Source organism: Chiloscyllium plagiosum, unplaced genomic scaffold (assembly GCF_037043375.1).
Source record: "Chiloscyllium plagiosum isolate Xiang-an unplaced genomic scaffold, Cpla_swu_hap1 HiC_scaffold_9, whole genome shotgun sequence".
NCBI classification, from domain to species: Eukaryota; Metazoa; Chordata; class Chondrichthyes; order Orectolobiformes; family Hemiscylliidae; genus Chiloscyllium; species Chiloscyllium plagiosum.
The window spans coordinates 72,128,110-72,144,585 of NW_028270147.1; the positions used below are offsets into that span (position 1 = coordinate 72,128,110).

General features: G+C 40.3%; 1 protein-coding gene across 4 annotated transcripts in view; it reads left to right on the plus strand.

Annotated features, from left to right (window-relative positions):
• The window catches only part of acot11a (acyl-CoA thioesterase 11a), an 88,613-nt gene that overhangs the window by 19,725 nt on the left and 52,412 nt on the right, over positions 1-16,476 (plus strand). For all 4 annotated transcript variants that reach the window (XM_043699647.2, XM_087990776.1, XM_043699650.2 and 1 more), the window contains one exon: positions 2,024-2,226. In XM_043699647.2, coding sequence (XP_043555582.2) covers positions 2,024-2,226 — 203 coding nt within the window. The remainder of the gene's footprint in view (positions 1-2,023; positions 2,227-16,476) is intronic.

Below are 16,476 nucleotides of genomic sequence, written 5' to 3' on the forward strand. Positions count from 1 at the left end.
TTAGTCACAGGCTTCCAGTCTGCCTAGCATCCTTCCACTATTACCTTCTGCTTCCTTTCATCAAGTCAATTGTGTTCACAATTTGCCAGCTCCCCCTGGATTCCATGCAATCTAACCTACCAGAGAAGTCTACCATGTGGAACCTTATTAAAGGCCTTATTGAAATCCATTGACTATGTCTACTGCCCTGCCCTCATTGACCTTTCTGGTCACTTCATCAAAGAACGCTAACAAATTTGTGAGGTATGATCTCCCACACACAAAACCATGCTGACTAATCCTATTCAAACCCTGTTTTTCAAAATGCATGTATATCCTCTCTCAAAATCTTCTCAAGTAATTTACCTACCACAGATGTTAACTTACTGGTCTGCAGTTCTCAGGATTTACTTTGCAGCCCTCCTTGAATAAGGGCACAATATTTGCTACCCTCCAGTCTTACGGGACCTCACTCGTGGCTAACGATGATGCAAAATATCAGCCAGGGCCCTTCTTCTTTAGCTTCTTGTAGTGTTCTTCGATATATCTGGTTAGGACCAGGAGATTTATCCACCTTCGTACATTCTAATACGTCCAATACCTCCTCTATTGTGATATGCACTGTGCCCAAAATATCACCACTAACTTCCCCAAGTCATCATGTCTTTCTCCATGGTAAGCACAGAGGAGAAGTGTTCATTGAGTACCTCGTCCGTCTCCTGTGTTTCTACACAGACGTGTCCACTTTGGTCCTTGAGGGGTCCTATTCTTTCTCTAGATCTTTTCCCCTTAATATACTTAGTAAACCTCTTTGGATTCACCCTAATCTTCCAAGCCAAGGCTATCCTGTACCCCCTTTTCACCCTCCTGATTTCCTTCTTCAGTAAAGACCTGCAAGGATTCCTTTGATCCCGGCTGCCTGTACCTGAACCATACCCCCTTTTTTTCTAGTCAAAGCCTTAATATCTCTTGTCATCCAAGGTTCCCTATTCCTGTCAACCTTGCCTTTCACTCTTACCATTTGTGGCCATCCATTTATCTACCAAGGCCCTAAATCCTGTAATTGCCTACCCTCAGTTTCTTTACCTTTCTTTGTTCCTTTCAGATACTCCCCAAAACCTACCCTTAAATAACTTTGGGTCATCAGCCCTTATATTTCCTGGAACAGGACAGCGTCAGATTTAGTTTGATAATGGTCCAGTATATGTTTTACCAGACTAAAGGCACACTGTATAAAGATGAGTTATTATTCATTTTTATCATGTAGACATCACTGACAAGATGATTTATTGCATGTCTCTTGATACCCTTGAGAAAGTGCTACTTAGCTTTCACACTGAGCTGCTGGAATCCAAATGATGAAAGTGTGTCCACACTGTCATTTAGGTCAGGAGTTCCAAACCTGCTAGTGCTGCAGTGACAGCCATGTATTTTCAGATGAGTACTTTTAATAGAAACTTATTGTGGTATTTATTCAAAAACTGTATGGTTAACAAACAAACTGAATAGCTGAATTAGCAAGAAAGTCAAAACTATTCCTAGTCAAAAAATGCCATCTGGTATGTGATCATTGTTTGTCTGGAACTGTTTTCACTTAACTGCATTACACAACTCTGAGTGCTATGTGGCCTCAGTGCTGAAATCAAAGCAGTATGCACAGTGTGTTCCCCCAGTTCACTCTTTCCCAAGACTGTGGAATTTATTACATTGCTGTAATATATTTTCGTCCAAAATCTAAAGGCTTTTAAGCACCTGATATTCCCATTTTTTTGACTCATCTCAACTTTTTTTCTGACAGTCATTTCAATCTGATGTTGCACATTTTGGACTATTGCTCTGTCCACACATTTCTCAATTTAACAAATACAAATATTTAATCTTTTGATGAGCATGTGAACTATCCAGTATTGGTGCACTGTGTAGTCACTTGGAGTTCGTGTTTGCGTTCTACTGTGGAATGGATCCTTGAGTACTACCATGTTTTGCTAGTATTGGTTGTTTTTTTGAAGTTTGGTTGATCATGTAAATTTTGTATCCTTCCTAGGATTTCTTTCTTAATGATGGCAGAAATGAAAGAAATGGAGAAACTTGAAGAACCACTCTTCATTTTAGAAAATGGGGATGTATACACAAACCCAACGGAAGTGAAAATGAGTCAGCTTATCCTGCCGTGTCATGCTAACCACCGTGGAGAACTGAGCACAGGACAACTGCTGAAGTGGATGGACACAACAGCCTGCCTTTCTGGTAAGCTACCTTACTTGTGATATTCAATTTTTAGAAGCTTACATTACAGCTGTCTAGAGTTAAAATACTTAGGTAATCACAGGATATTTAGTGCATAAGACAGTCCATTTGGTCTATCACATCTCAGCAATGCTTTCTTTACACAAGACTGTAATTCAATGATACTGCTTGATCATCAAGAAATGACCTGATTTTCATTTTGGGGAATTTATTGACTCTACTTCACTAATGGTTTGTGGCAAAAAAATTCTTTATTCCAGCAAATTACTCTGTGTGTAAAACAAAATGCTCCCATTTAGTTATGATTATCTTCAGTCTACTATCATCTTGCCAATCTATCATTATCATCAACTCTATCACATAACAAAATAAAAAAAAAACAGGCACAGAAGTAGTTGAATTGGTCCTTTGGAACAACAGCACTTTAAAAAGGAGGAAGAGAGACAAAGGCAGAGACCACATGGGAAATGATTCAAACAAGAAAGAAACACACACTGCTGTCTGACCCAGCAGTGAATCAGCACAGCTACTGCCTCTGCTGTTTGATTTTCAAGAATCTCTGGATATCGGAGTGTGTCTAAGAAAAATTAACAAGCAGCGAAATTCACAGCTGATCTTGGAGAACTCTATGTAGGAGAGCTCACAGCAGGGGAGCAAGTAAGTGGATAGTTTTTAAGTGTAACCTTAATGATTTTCTTTTGTAAATCTACAATAGTGAGTAGAGTGGGTTCTTTTTTGATTATATGTTTTGCTCAGATCTGTCTAAACATGGGTACTAAATTAGCTTGGACCAGTGTTTTTTAGAACAGTAAGGCTGTGCTATTTTCTGGGTCTACAGATTGTTAAGGTGCAAAGTTGGCCTTTAGTAGATGATGTGCTCTTCCTGTCGGATGTGGGAGATTGGCGAGAGTTTCCTTGTTGCTGATGATTATGTCTGCAGGAAATGTGTTTGGTTGTGAATCCTATCGGATCACATGGATTGGTTGGAACGGCAGTTAGAGGCAATGAAGAATTTACATGAGTTAGGGATGTGGTGGATGGCAGTTATTGGAAGGATGAGAAACCACAGATACAGTCAGGTAGATAGGTTACCTATAGGAGAGGGAGGCAGGACATGCAGAGGTATCCTGTGGCTATCCCCATCTCAAACAAATTTGCTGTTGTGGAAAATGTAGAGGGTGATGGACTCTCAAGGGAATGTAGCATGGTCAGCCAGGATTCTGGTACCTAAACTGGCTCTAAACTAACAAAGAGTACATCAGGTTCCAAGCATTCAATTATGATTGTGGACTGTCTGATCAGAGGCACAGACAGATGCTTCTGTGGCCGACAACAAGACATCAGAGTGATGTGTTGCCTCTCTGGTGCCAGGATCAACGGTATCTCAGAGAAGGTGCAGAATATTTTCAAAGAGGAACCAGCAGCAGGTTGTTGTACGTATTGGAACTAATGATACGGGAAGAGAAAAGGATGAGGTTCTGAGGAAAAAATATAGAAGTACGGCAGAAATTTTAAAAGGAGGTCCTTGAGGGTAGTAATATCTGGATTACTCCTGGTGCCAAAGCTAATGACGGTAGGAATAGGAGGGTAGAGCAGATGAATGTGTGCTTAGAAGTTGGTGCAGGGGAGAAGGGTTCACATTTTTGGATCATTGGAATTTCTTCCGGGGTCAAAATAACCTACACACAAGAAGGATGGATTACACCTGAATTGGAAGGCGACTAATAAAATGATGGGGAGATTTGCTATTACTGCTTGGGTGGATTTAAACTAATAAGTTGGGGTGTAGGATCCAGGGAGGAAAGAGATCAGTCTGAGACTGGTACAGTTGAGAAAAGGAGCAAGTCAAACTGTTAGGACAGGCAGGAACAGAGTAGAGAACAAGATAGGACTGTTAAATTAAACTGCATTTATTTTAATGCAAGAGGCCAATCAACTCAGAACATGATTGGGAATATGGGACTGGGATATCATAGCAATTACAGATATGTTCGGGGATGGACAGACCTGGCAGTTTAATGTTTCAGGGTACAGGTGCTATGGGAAGGTATGATGATGCTGCTCCTTTCACAAGGTTATGCCAACCTTGGCTTTTTTCTCAGAGAGGTCATGAGAGCAGAGATTCTAAAAAGTCTGGCTTGGAGTGGTTTTAGGGCCAGTTTGATTGTTAGATTCCCTACAGTTGCGAAACAGGCCCTTCGGCCCAACAAGTCCACACTACCCTTCCAAAGAGTAACCCTAACACTATGGGCGATTTAGCATGACCAATTCACCTGACCTACGCATCTTTGGACTGTGGGAGGAAACTGGAGCACCCGGAGGAAACCCACGCAGACGGGGAGAATGTGCAAATTCCTCACAGACAGTCGTCCAAGGCTGGAATCGAACCTGGGTCCCTGGCACTGTAAGGCAGCAGTGCAACCACTTAGCCAATGTGTCACCCATTATAGCTAACAGATACTGCATCAGGCAAAAGGCTTTCAAGCTTAAAAGAAATACTTGTACAATGAAAGGGGAGTGGTCAGTTCTCCCAGCTTAGCTTTTGTCTGGTTTGTTTTGGTTTGGTTTTAGCAGTCTGGTTGTTTACTAAAAGCAGTCAGTCAGTTTGAGGCTGCTGGTCCAATAAATAGCTATTTGGAAGAGGGTGTTCTATTCTGCCATCTCTCTGACTTCTCTCCTGTAAGACCCTGTGATTGATTTTACCTTTTTTGTCAAGGGGTGTTTATGGGGATTGTTGTAGGAATTTGGAACAGCATCATTCAGTTGGGATAATTGGTTGGGTTTTGGATAAGTTGTTATTTGGTATTCTGTTTTTTTTTGTGTTTCGTTCAGTAATCTTGTAAATAAATCTGTTTTGTTTTAAACTAAGTGGTGTGACCAGCTGCATATGTCCTGGAACATCCACTTTACTCCTGCTTAAAACAACTAACAAACTTAGGGTCTGGGCTACCTTCTTGAAATGTTTTGAGGGGGTCTGGCATGGTCCATAATAATAGAAAGGGGGGGTGGGGGGCAAGAGAGGAAAAGGAATGACATTTTTGATTAGGGATACCAGTATGGTTGTACTTTGGGAGGATATTCCTGGGAAAACATTCAGAGAAGTTATTTGGGTTGAACTGAGAAATAAAAAAGGGGTTATCACCTTATTAGGATTGCACTGTGGGCACCACCAATTAGCCCCCACTCCCACCCCAGTCAGTGGGATATTGAGAAACAAATTTGTAAGGAGATCTGTTATCTGCAAGAATAATAGGGTGGTTGTCGTAGGGGATTCTAATTTTCCAAACATAGACTGGGCCTTCCATAGTGTTCAGGACTTGGATGGAGAGGAATTTAAGTGTGGACAAGAAAATTTTCCGATTCAGTATGTGGGTGTACCTACAAGAGAAAATGCAAAACTTTTTTTTTGGGAAATAAAGCAAAACAGGTGACTAAGGTGTCAGTGGAGCCTGCGACCATAATTTAATTAGTATTAAAATAGTGATGGAAAAGGATAGACTGAATCTAAAAATTTAAGTTCTAAACTGGAGGAAGGCCAATTTTAACAGTGCAAGAATTTTCAAAAATTGATTGGGGGTGGATGTTTGCAAGTAAAGGGATAGCTGGAAAATAAGCAGCTTTCAAAAATGAGATGATAAATCAGAGACAGTATGTTCCTGTAAGGGTGAAGGGCAAAGGCTGGTAGGTGCTGGGAATGCTGGATGACTAGAGTAATTGAGGTTTTGGTCAAGAAAAAGAGAGAAGCATATGTCAGGTATAAACAGTAGAGATCCCGTGATTATAGAGTCATAGCGATGTACACTCTTCAGTCCAACCCGTCCATGCCGAGCAGATATCCCAACCCAATCTAGTCCCACCTGCCAGCACCTGGCCCATATCCCTCCAAACCTTTCCTATTCAATTATCCATCTAAATGCCTCTTAAAAGTTGCAATTGTATCAGCCTCCATCACTTCCTCCAGCAGGTCATTCCATACACATACCACCTTCTGCGTGAAAAAGTTGCCCCTTAGGTCTCTTTTATATTTTTCCCCTCTCACCCTAATCTATGCCCTCCAGTTCTGGACTCCCCGACCCCAGGGAAAAGGCTTTTTCTATTTACCCTATCCATGCCCCTCATAATTTTGTAAACCTCTATAAGGGCACCCCTCAGCCTCTGAGGCTCCAGGGAAAACAGCCTCAGCCTGTTCAGCCTCTCCCTACAGCTCAAATCCTCCAACCCTGGCAACATTCTTGTAAATCCTTTCTGAACCCTTTCAAGTTTCACAACATCTTTCCAAAAGGAAGGAGACCAGAATTGCACGCAATATTCCAAAGTGGCCTAACTGATGTCCTGTACAGCCGCAACATGACCTCCCAACCCCTGTACTCAATACTCTGACCAATAAAGGAAAGCATACCAAACGCCGCCTTCACTATCCCATCTACCTGCGACTCCACTTTCAAGGGGCTATGAACCTGCACTCCAAGGTCTCTTTGTTCAGCAACACTCCCTTGGACCTTACCATTAAGTGTATAAGTCCTGCTAAGATTTGCTTTCCCAAAATGCAGCACCTCGCATTTTTCTGAATTAAACCCCATCTGCCACTTCTCAGCCCATTGGCCCATCTGGTCAAGATCCTGTTGTAATCTGAGGTAACCCTCTTCGCTGTCCACTACACCTCCAATTTTGGTGTCATCTGCAAACTTACTAACTGTACCTCTTATGCTCGCATCCAAATCATTTATGTAAATGACAAAAAGTAGAGGACCAGCACCAATCCTTGTGGCACTCCACTGGTCACAGGACACCAGTCTGAAAAACAACCCTCCACCACCACCCTCTGTCTTCTACCTTTTGAGCCAGTTCAGTATCTAAATGGCTAGTTCTCCCTGTATTCCGCGAGGTCTAACCTTGCCTACCAGTCTACCGTGAGGAACCTAGTCGAACGCCTTACTGAAGTCCATATAGATCACATCTACCGCTCTGCCCTCATCAATCCTCTTTGTTACTTCTTCAAAAAATTCAATCAAGTTTGTGAGACATGATTTCCCATGCACAAAGCCATGTTGACTATCCCTAATCAGTCCTTGCATTTCAAATATATGTACATCCTGTCCCTCCAGATTCCCTCCAACAACTTGCCCACCACCGAGGTCAGGCTCACTGGTCTATAGTTCCCTGGTTTGTCCTTACCACCCTTCTTAAACAGTGGCACCACGTTTGCCAACCTCCAGTCTTCCGGCACCTCACCTGTGACTATCGATGATACAAATACAAGAGGCCCAGCAGTCACTTCTCTAGCTTCCCACCTGCTCAGGTCCTGGGGATTTATCCACATTTACTCGTTTCAAGACATCCAGCACTTCCTCCTCTGTTATCTGGACATTTTGCAAGATGTCACCATCTATTTCCCTACAGTCTATATCTTCCACATCCTTTTCCATAGTAAATACTGATGCAAAATACTCATTTCGTATCTCCCCCATTTTCTGTGGCTCCACACAAAGGCCACCTTGCTGATCTTTGAGGGGCCATATTCTCTCCGTAGTTACCCTTTTGTCCTTAATGTATTTGTAAAAACCCTTTGGATCCTCCTTAATTCTATTTGCCAAAGCTATCTCATGTCCACTTTTTGCCTTCCTGATTTCCCTCTTACATATACTCCTACTGCCTTCGTATTCTTCTAAGGATTCACTCAATCTATCCTGTCGATACCTTACATATGTTTCCTTCTTTTTCTTAACCAAACCCTCAATTTCTTTAGTCATCCAGTATTTCCTATACCTACCAGCCTTTCCTTTCTCCCTGACAGAAATATACATTTTCTGGATTCTCATTATCTCATTTCTGAAGGCTTCCCATTTTCCAGCCGTGCCGTTACCTGCAAACATCTGCCCCCAATCAGTTTTCGAAAGTTTTAGCCTAATACCGTCAAAATTGGCCTTTCTGCAATTTAGAACTTCAACTTTTAGATCTGGTCTACGCTTTTCCATCACTATTTTAAATCTAATAGAATTATGGTCGCTGGCCCCAAAGTGCTCCCCCACTGACACCTCAGTCATTTGCCCTGCCTTATTTCCCAAGAGTAGGTCAAGTTTTGCACCTTCTCTAGTAGGTACATCCACATACTGAATCAAAAAATTGTCTTGTACCACATAAACATAACAAATTCCTCTCCATCTAAACCTTTAACACTATGGCAGTGCCAGTCTATGTTTGGAAAGTTAAAATCCCCTATCATAACCACCCTGTTATTCTCACAGTTAGCTGAGATCTCCTTCCTCAGAGTATAAAGACAGTATGAGTATACTTAAGAGGGAAATTAGGAAGCCAAAAAGGGGACATGAGATATCTTTGATAAACAGGGTTAAGGAGAATCCAAAGGGGTTTTATAAATACATTTAGGACAAAAGGGTAATTAAGAGAGAATAGGGTCTCTTAAAGATCAACAAAGCTGCCCTTGTGTGGAACCCCAGGAGATGGGGAAGATACTAAACAAGTATTCTGCATCAGTGTTTAATGTAGAGAAGGATATGGAAAATATAGAGTGTGGGACAATAAATAGCGACATCTTGAAAACTGTCCAAATTACAGAGAAGGCAGTGCCAGACGTCTTAATATGCATAAAAATGGGTAAATCCCTCGGATCTGATTAGGTGGACTCTAGAACTTTGTGGGAAGCTAGGGAAGTAATTGCTGGGTCCCTTGCTGAGATATTTTTATCATAGATAGTCACATGTGTAGTGCCAGAAGATTGGGGGTTAGCAAATGTGGTGCCACTATTTAAGAAAGGTGGTCAGGAAAAACCAGGGAAGTATAGACTGATGAACCTGACATCAGTGGTGGACATTGTCGGAGGGAATCCTGAGGGACAGACTGATTAGGGATAGTCAACACGGCTTTATGAATGGGAAACAGTGTCTTGCTAACTTGATTGAGTTTTTTAAAGAAGTAACAAAGAGAATTGATGAAGGCAGAGTCTGAGTCTGTGCGCCATTTCACTGTGATGGTGGCTGATCCTCTCTAACATTGAAACATAGAAGATAGGAGCAAGAGTAGGTTGATTGCACCTCAAGCTTGCTCCACCATTCAATATGTTCATGGTTGATTGAGCTCAGTACCTGTATTGTCCGATTGAAAGTACCTAATGGGTTCTTTAAGGTCTGATCAAAATCAATACAAGACGACACACAGGCTTCAAATAAACTAGTGAGTGAGGCTAATTTATTAGCCTAATCTACCAAATATATGTACAAATTAACAAGTGAATCTGTTAACTTAATCTACTTTACATACAAACCTATGAATCCCACTGCCTTTCTGGTCATCAGGAACTTTGGTGATGGCAGCACTTGGAGTTCCATCTCCAAATCCATGGCAGTCTCATAAACTCCACTCCAAGGAGAAAGTTCAATGAGTGGGGCAGAGTTTCTGATATTAATCCTATTCTGAATCCAATATTATGTGATGTATTGCCATTTCTTTGTACTTCCAGTATGTTTCTAGGGATTCCATTGTTCAAAAACCACTCTAGGTGAGTTTGTACTAACTGTGCAATATTCTGTTTCCCACCCAGTTAAAACAGTTTGTTTTTGCATTAAGTCTACTTTCTGTGTAATTTTCCACTTATCCAATTAACCCTTAATGATCTGGTTTGGATATATTATTTTTTAAACTCAATATTACACAGCACCCTTCAGTATTCAAAACAGATTTTCAAAACTTTATACAACATGTACATATTGTTCAATATTTGCATGTTGGTTTTACATGCCATTATGCAGGTGAATAAAAACAAGAAACAAAAATATTAACAATAATACAACAACTAGGTGCCATAAAAGGGAGAATACTGCTGATACTTTAAGTGACCACCCTGTAAATATGTCCCCACCAATGATGTACAGTAAGGGTTCCTAAATTGTTCGCTATGCAAATTAATTGATCATGGCTGTAAGTCATGGCAGTTTCTTGCTGTAAGAAATCATGCTGTACCGTTGCCAAATGAGATGCTGTGCTAGGAAAATCCGCAATTTCTTAATGGCAGATACAGAAGTATCCTACTTACTCAATTGGTGATGTGATACATTGTTATAGCCTCCGATTCTTTGATTATGTAAGGTTTATATTCAATTGGATTATAAATAACATAAATTTTGTCCCTACATAAGTTGTTGGATAGATCCTCTCTTTTATCATTACGATAGACTGTATGAGTGCTGGTCACACACGTGGTTAGGACCAATTTTGTTGGTGAGTGCATATGAAGGACGTTACCACTTAATGATACAATGTTAAAAGGTAAGGGTGTGGAAAAGCCATGCAATCATCCTCCTGGTGGGATTGGTTGTTATCATCCAACCATTTTCCATAAAACATTGGTGTTCATAGCATTATCTCCAGCAGATGGGGTATGGTGATAAACTGGCACTATGTTTGCTGCTGTGTACTATTTAAAACCAAAAAGGTAGCATGACATCAGGCTTAAGTTGACATGTATGAGGTTAAATAATAATTTCCAAGATAAAGGGGTCCAGATAGTAATGAAGTGTTTTTTTTACCATTGTGTCAAACTGTACAGCCATAACAAATTATAGTGCATTCGACTCGCTTCGCTCCCTAAGATCCATGTGGATGTGATGTGTTTCCTTGACGGTGCAATTTAGCAAATTTCCAAATAATGTTGGTTGGAAACCAATTTGCAGAATCTCTATTTGCTAATGGTTTGGTCCATACAGCAGATAATTTAATATCTTCTGTAGTTAGTTGCCCTTGCCAACTTATTTTATAGGGTCTCAACATCCATTGAATTTAATGTATCAATTTCTGCTTTCAGTCAGGTAACAAACACTTTGTTTTGTCTTAGCTTCTGCTTTTACATCTCGCCATTATTCAGAGGGGTTCCCTTCACTCCACTCTTGAGCACCAGCCCAGTCTTCACATGGCAATCTTTGACATAGCTACTGGTTTGAATACTGGGCTACAATTGCTGAAGATGGGGTAACTGTATGCCATCTGATAGGCTTTTCAACTCTGACCACCATTAATCCCCTTCCCACCCTGAATCTATGACCTTTCTCCTCTGTAACATTTTGACATAGTAGCTAATCATTCCTTCATTTCCATTTTAACTCCATTTCACTATTACCACTTCCATTGTTTTAAAGTCAGTTTCTCCATGGATTATGTGTCAGTGCCTTACCATTTAAATTATGTTTTCTGTGCTCTTCCAGGCCACAATAACCATTATTCCATCATTTTTATCATGCATTCTTACATATTTGTTATTTCAGATATAGCAACCATTATTGCACACTTAGATCAGTAATACAAGATCATGTCACATATTCTTGACTTTCAGTGGATTGTTTGACAGATCGAAAGTTGGTGGAGGATACAAATATCCTCCTCCGCTGGTCCCAATGTTCCAGATGATGGTCAAATCATCCTCTTCAGTTCCCTTTTTAAAAAAGAAGTCACAAGCAAGGACGACAGAAAACTGTTCATTCTTTAATTCTATCAACACTTTGATTTCATTGGATATATTCCATTTAACCACACCCAAGGTGGGTCATTCCCATTTCCATTTAATGCTGTCACTTTTTCCCTGTCACTATTCTTTTATTCTAAGTGGGCCCCTAATAATTACCATTATAACTGATTCAGCAACTCTAGAGAAAACTTTACATCCAAAGTAAATAATAAACAGCATTTTCCACAATAACTTACAGAGAAACACACAAACATTATTACTGTGTGGTTTCAAGCATTACCAAATCTTGTTTGCTTGGTCTTTCTTCGAAAAAAAGGACATATAATTTTCTCCAGTGTAACTCCCTGAATCATATTTGACTTTCCTTCTTTCAAAATTATTCCAAATTCAAAATTGATAACATTCTCCAAAGTTTCTTTTATGCACAGCATGAGCAGTGTTGTTGGGCTGACAGGTTTCATTAGTGATCGAGTAATGTTTTTACCAAACAATCTATCTCATTTTATTCTGATGCAAATTAAAACCATCTAAACTGTTTTCATTGGCTCTTGCTTGAAATTAAAACTTAAAGATTTAAATTATTTGTCCTTTAAAATTCAAATGAATTTGCCATTGTGTGCTTGAACTGGCAGTTTGTATTAAGCAATTTTGTCATTTCCAATTTCAGAAATAATTACATTCAGGCTTTTAAACAATACTCTTATGTTAAAGATTCAATTGATTGTAATCAGTTTTCAAATACTTTGCCTTTGCAAGACTTCCAGCTCCCTTTCTCTGTTCTCCTTCACTGTGTTCTTGATACCTGTTCAAAATACAACGTACAATAAAAGACAAAATCCACTGTGGCTTTGTAAGAAGCCCAGTGGATTAATGATGTTCAAACAACATATCTCACAGAAGGTGTGTGAGCAAATTTAAAACTGTCAACAGTAAGAGTCAGCTCTGCTCGCCTCAGAAGGGCAGAAACCGAGTCAGGTATCATCATGTCATCCTTTTTAAAAAAAACTGTCATGGACACTGTGAATACAATACAATTTTTGTGGAGTTCTTTAACTTCTCAAGGAAAGGGACTTACTGATCTTTTCCCTAACTGTGCCTAAGAATCTTTACTCTTTTGTCTGCTCCTTCCAGCTCCAGGGTGCCATTACACACACTTGCTTTGTCTCTACACAGGGAGTAGCCCCTTTGGGATTTTGCTCCGAATCCCCCGGACTATTCTGGGTTACGGAATATTTCCCCGACCATGCTGCTCGCAGCACCAAGTGTATTGTTAAGCCAAACGTGCCTAATGAGTTCTTGTAAGGTCTAGATCAAAATGAATACAAGATGGCATAAGGGGCAACTTTATCACACAGAGGGTGGTGTGTGTATGGAATGAGCTGCCAGAGGAAATGGTGGAGGCTGGTACAATTGCAACATTTAAAAGGCAAATGGGTGGGTATATGAATAGGAAGGGTTTAGAGGGATATGGGTCAAAAAGTGTGGCCCTGAAAAAGCACAGCAGGTCAGGCAGCATCCGAGGAGCAGGAGAGTTGACATTTTGGGCATAAGACCTTAATCATTCCTAGGGAAGGGCTTATGCCCAAATTGTTGACTCTCCTGCTCCTCTGATGCTACCTGATATGCTGTGCTTTTCCAGTGCCGCATATTTCGACTCTGACTCTCTAGCATCTGCTCCTCATTTTCTCCTTTTTTGAAAGATATGGGCCAACTACATGCAAGTGGGATGAGATTAATTTTGGGTTTCTGGTCAGCATGGATGAGTTTTGGACAGAAGAGTTTCCATGCTGCGCACCTCTATGACTCTGATTTTATGTGCGAAACTAATGAGTGAATCTAATTTAATAACCTAACTTCATTTGTATGTACAAGGTAGTGAGTGAATCTATTAACTTAATCTACATACAAACTAATGAGTCTCTCTGCCTTTCAGCTCATCAGGAACTTTGGCAACATGGAATCTCAGATTCCATGGCACCTGTCTCACGACCCTCAGCCTGATGGTGAAAGTCCGACGAGTGGGGCAAAGTCCCTGAGATGAATACTAGTCTGAATCTAATGTTACATGCTGAATCACCATTTCTTAGTACTTTCAGTACTTGGACGGGCATTCATTTGTGTCAAAACCACTCCAGGTGTCTCTGTGTTAACTGCACAGTTATTCTATTTCCCACCCAGGGCTAGGTCATGCAGTTGCCTCCCGGCTGAAATTGGGTGTTTTTGCATTGGGCCTGCTTTCTATGTAACTTTTCACTTTGTTCAGTTGCTCGTTGTCATGTCCAATTAACCTGTAATGATCTAGTTTGGAGATACCACTTCTTTACCTCAACACTACAACACCCTAATCCCACCCTCTTCCCGTATGCCTTGATCCCTTTGGCCACAAAAGCAATATCTGTCTCCTTCTTGAAAACACACAATGTTTTGGCTTCAACCACTTTCTGTATTAGTGAATTTCACGGGCTCACCACTCTCCAGGTTATGAAATTTATCCTCATCTCAGCCCTAAAAGGTTTTATCGTTAAACTATGATCCCTGGTTCTGCACTTCTCCACCACTGGGAACCACCTTCCTGTATCTAATGTGTGTAGTCCGGTTAGAATTGTATAGGTTTCCACAAGACCATGCCTGCTCCCCCCCCCCCCCCCCCCCGCCAACCACCACCACCGCTATCTCATTCTTCTGAACTCCAGTGAATAAAATCCAGCTGACTCAATCTCTCCTCACGCATCAGTTTTACCATCTCAAAAATCAACACTACTACTCTCTCCCCTTACCCCTTGATGCATTTTGTGTCTAGAAATCTATATGTTAAATATATTCAGTGATTTGGCCTTAATAGAATTATGTGGTAGCGAGTTGCACAATTCACCATCTGTGAGTGAAGAAATTTCTCCTCATTTTCATCCGCGATGGCCTACCCTGTGTCCTAAGACAGTGTTCCCTTGTTGTAGACATCCAAGACAGGGGAAACATCATTCAGGCATCCAGCCTGACCATACAAAATTTCAAGTAAGTATTTTATATTAGATCCCATCTCATTCTACTAAATTCCAGTGAAAACAGGCCTAGTTGATCCAAAAACAGAAATTGCTGGAAAATCTCGGCTGATCTGACATCATCTGTGGAGCGAAATCTGTTAACGTTTTGTGTCGAGTAATCCTTGCTTAGAACTGCTAGTTCTGCTAGTTGACCCCGTATTGCCTCATCAAACATATTGTCATCTCTAATGAACTTTCACTGCCCTCCTCTATAACAATTACATTTTTTCTTATTAGAAAAAACTGCATACAATACTTCATGTGCGAACTTACCAAGGCCATGTACAACTATAGTAAGCCATCCTTGCTCCTGTATTCAAACTCTCTTTACACTGAAGGCCAACATCCATTTGTCTCCTTAGCTTTTTGCTGCACCTGCATGACCCAGTGTACAAGGACACCCAGTGTATCTATCACAATTTAAATAAATCTGTGCCATTCTGATTTTCCTAACAAGATGAACAACTTCACATTTATGCACATTTTCCTGCCATATATTTTCACTTGTCTAAATTGCCTTGATGACTCTTTTCATTCCCCTCACCAGTTAGAATCCTACCTAGTTTTGCATCATTTAGCAAACTTCGAAATATTACATTTGATTCCATCATCACAAATCTTTGATATATGTTGTGAATAGCTAAGGCCTAAGCACTGATACCCCGCTAGTCACTGTCTTCAAATCTGAAAAAGACCCATTTGTTCCTACTCTCCTTCCTGTCTTCTAATCAATTCTCAGTCAATGCCTGTACATTACCCCTGATCTCATGTACTTTCATTTACACACTAACCTCTTGTGCGACTTTATCAAAAACTTTCTAAAATCCAAGTATACTATACTTACTGGCCCCTCCTTCTTCACTTTACTTGTTACACTCAAAAACCTCTGAATAGGTTTGTTAAACATGACTTCCCTTTCATAAATCCATGTTTACATCTGTCAATGAAAGCAAGCATTGGTATTTTCAAAATGCCCTGCTGTCACCTCTTTTATTATAGATTTTCAGATTTTCCTTCCAACCAATGTTCAGCTAACTGATCTATAATCCCAGTTTTCTCCATGCTTCCTTTTTACATTGAGAGTTGTAATTGCTACTCTCCAATCTCCTAGGGTTGTTTCATCTTGTACTGAATTTTGAAACTTGATAACCAATGCACCTATTGTTTCCACGGCTACCTCCTTTAGTAATCTGGGATCTTTATTATCAGGCCCTAGGAATTCATCAGCTTTCAGTCCCATTAATTTCTCCTCTTTTTTTTTCCGCTAATAATAATTGTCAGCAATTCCTCCTTCTCCGTAGACTCCTAGTTCCCTAGCATTTTTGGGAAGTCACTTGTGTTTTCTGTGAAGACAGAACTAAAGTTTGTTCAGCTTGTTCCCCATTATTGATTCTCCCATTTTGGACTGTAAGGGATCTACATTTGTTTTGACTCTCTTTGTTTTCTTTTTAAATAGTTGAATAAACTTTTACAGTCCTTTTTCCTGTTCCTTACAAGTTTACTCTCATACTCTTTTTTTTTAATGTGCCATTTTATTAGTCTCTTGGTCTTCCTTTGCCGAATTCTATACTGCTTCAAATCCTCAAGCATGCTACTCTTTCTCCCAATTTTGTGAATCATCTTTTTCTAATTAGTCTAATTAATTTAGTTAGTTATCCTTGGTTGAATCACTTTTCCTTGTGTTTTTTTTGTGCCAGAACAGAATATTTAAGGAGTACATGCTTTTGTTTCTAA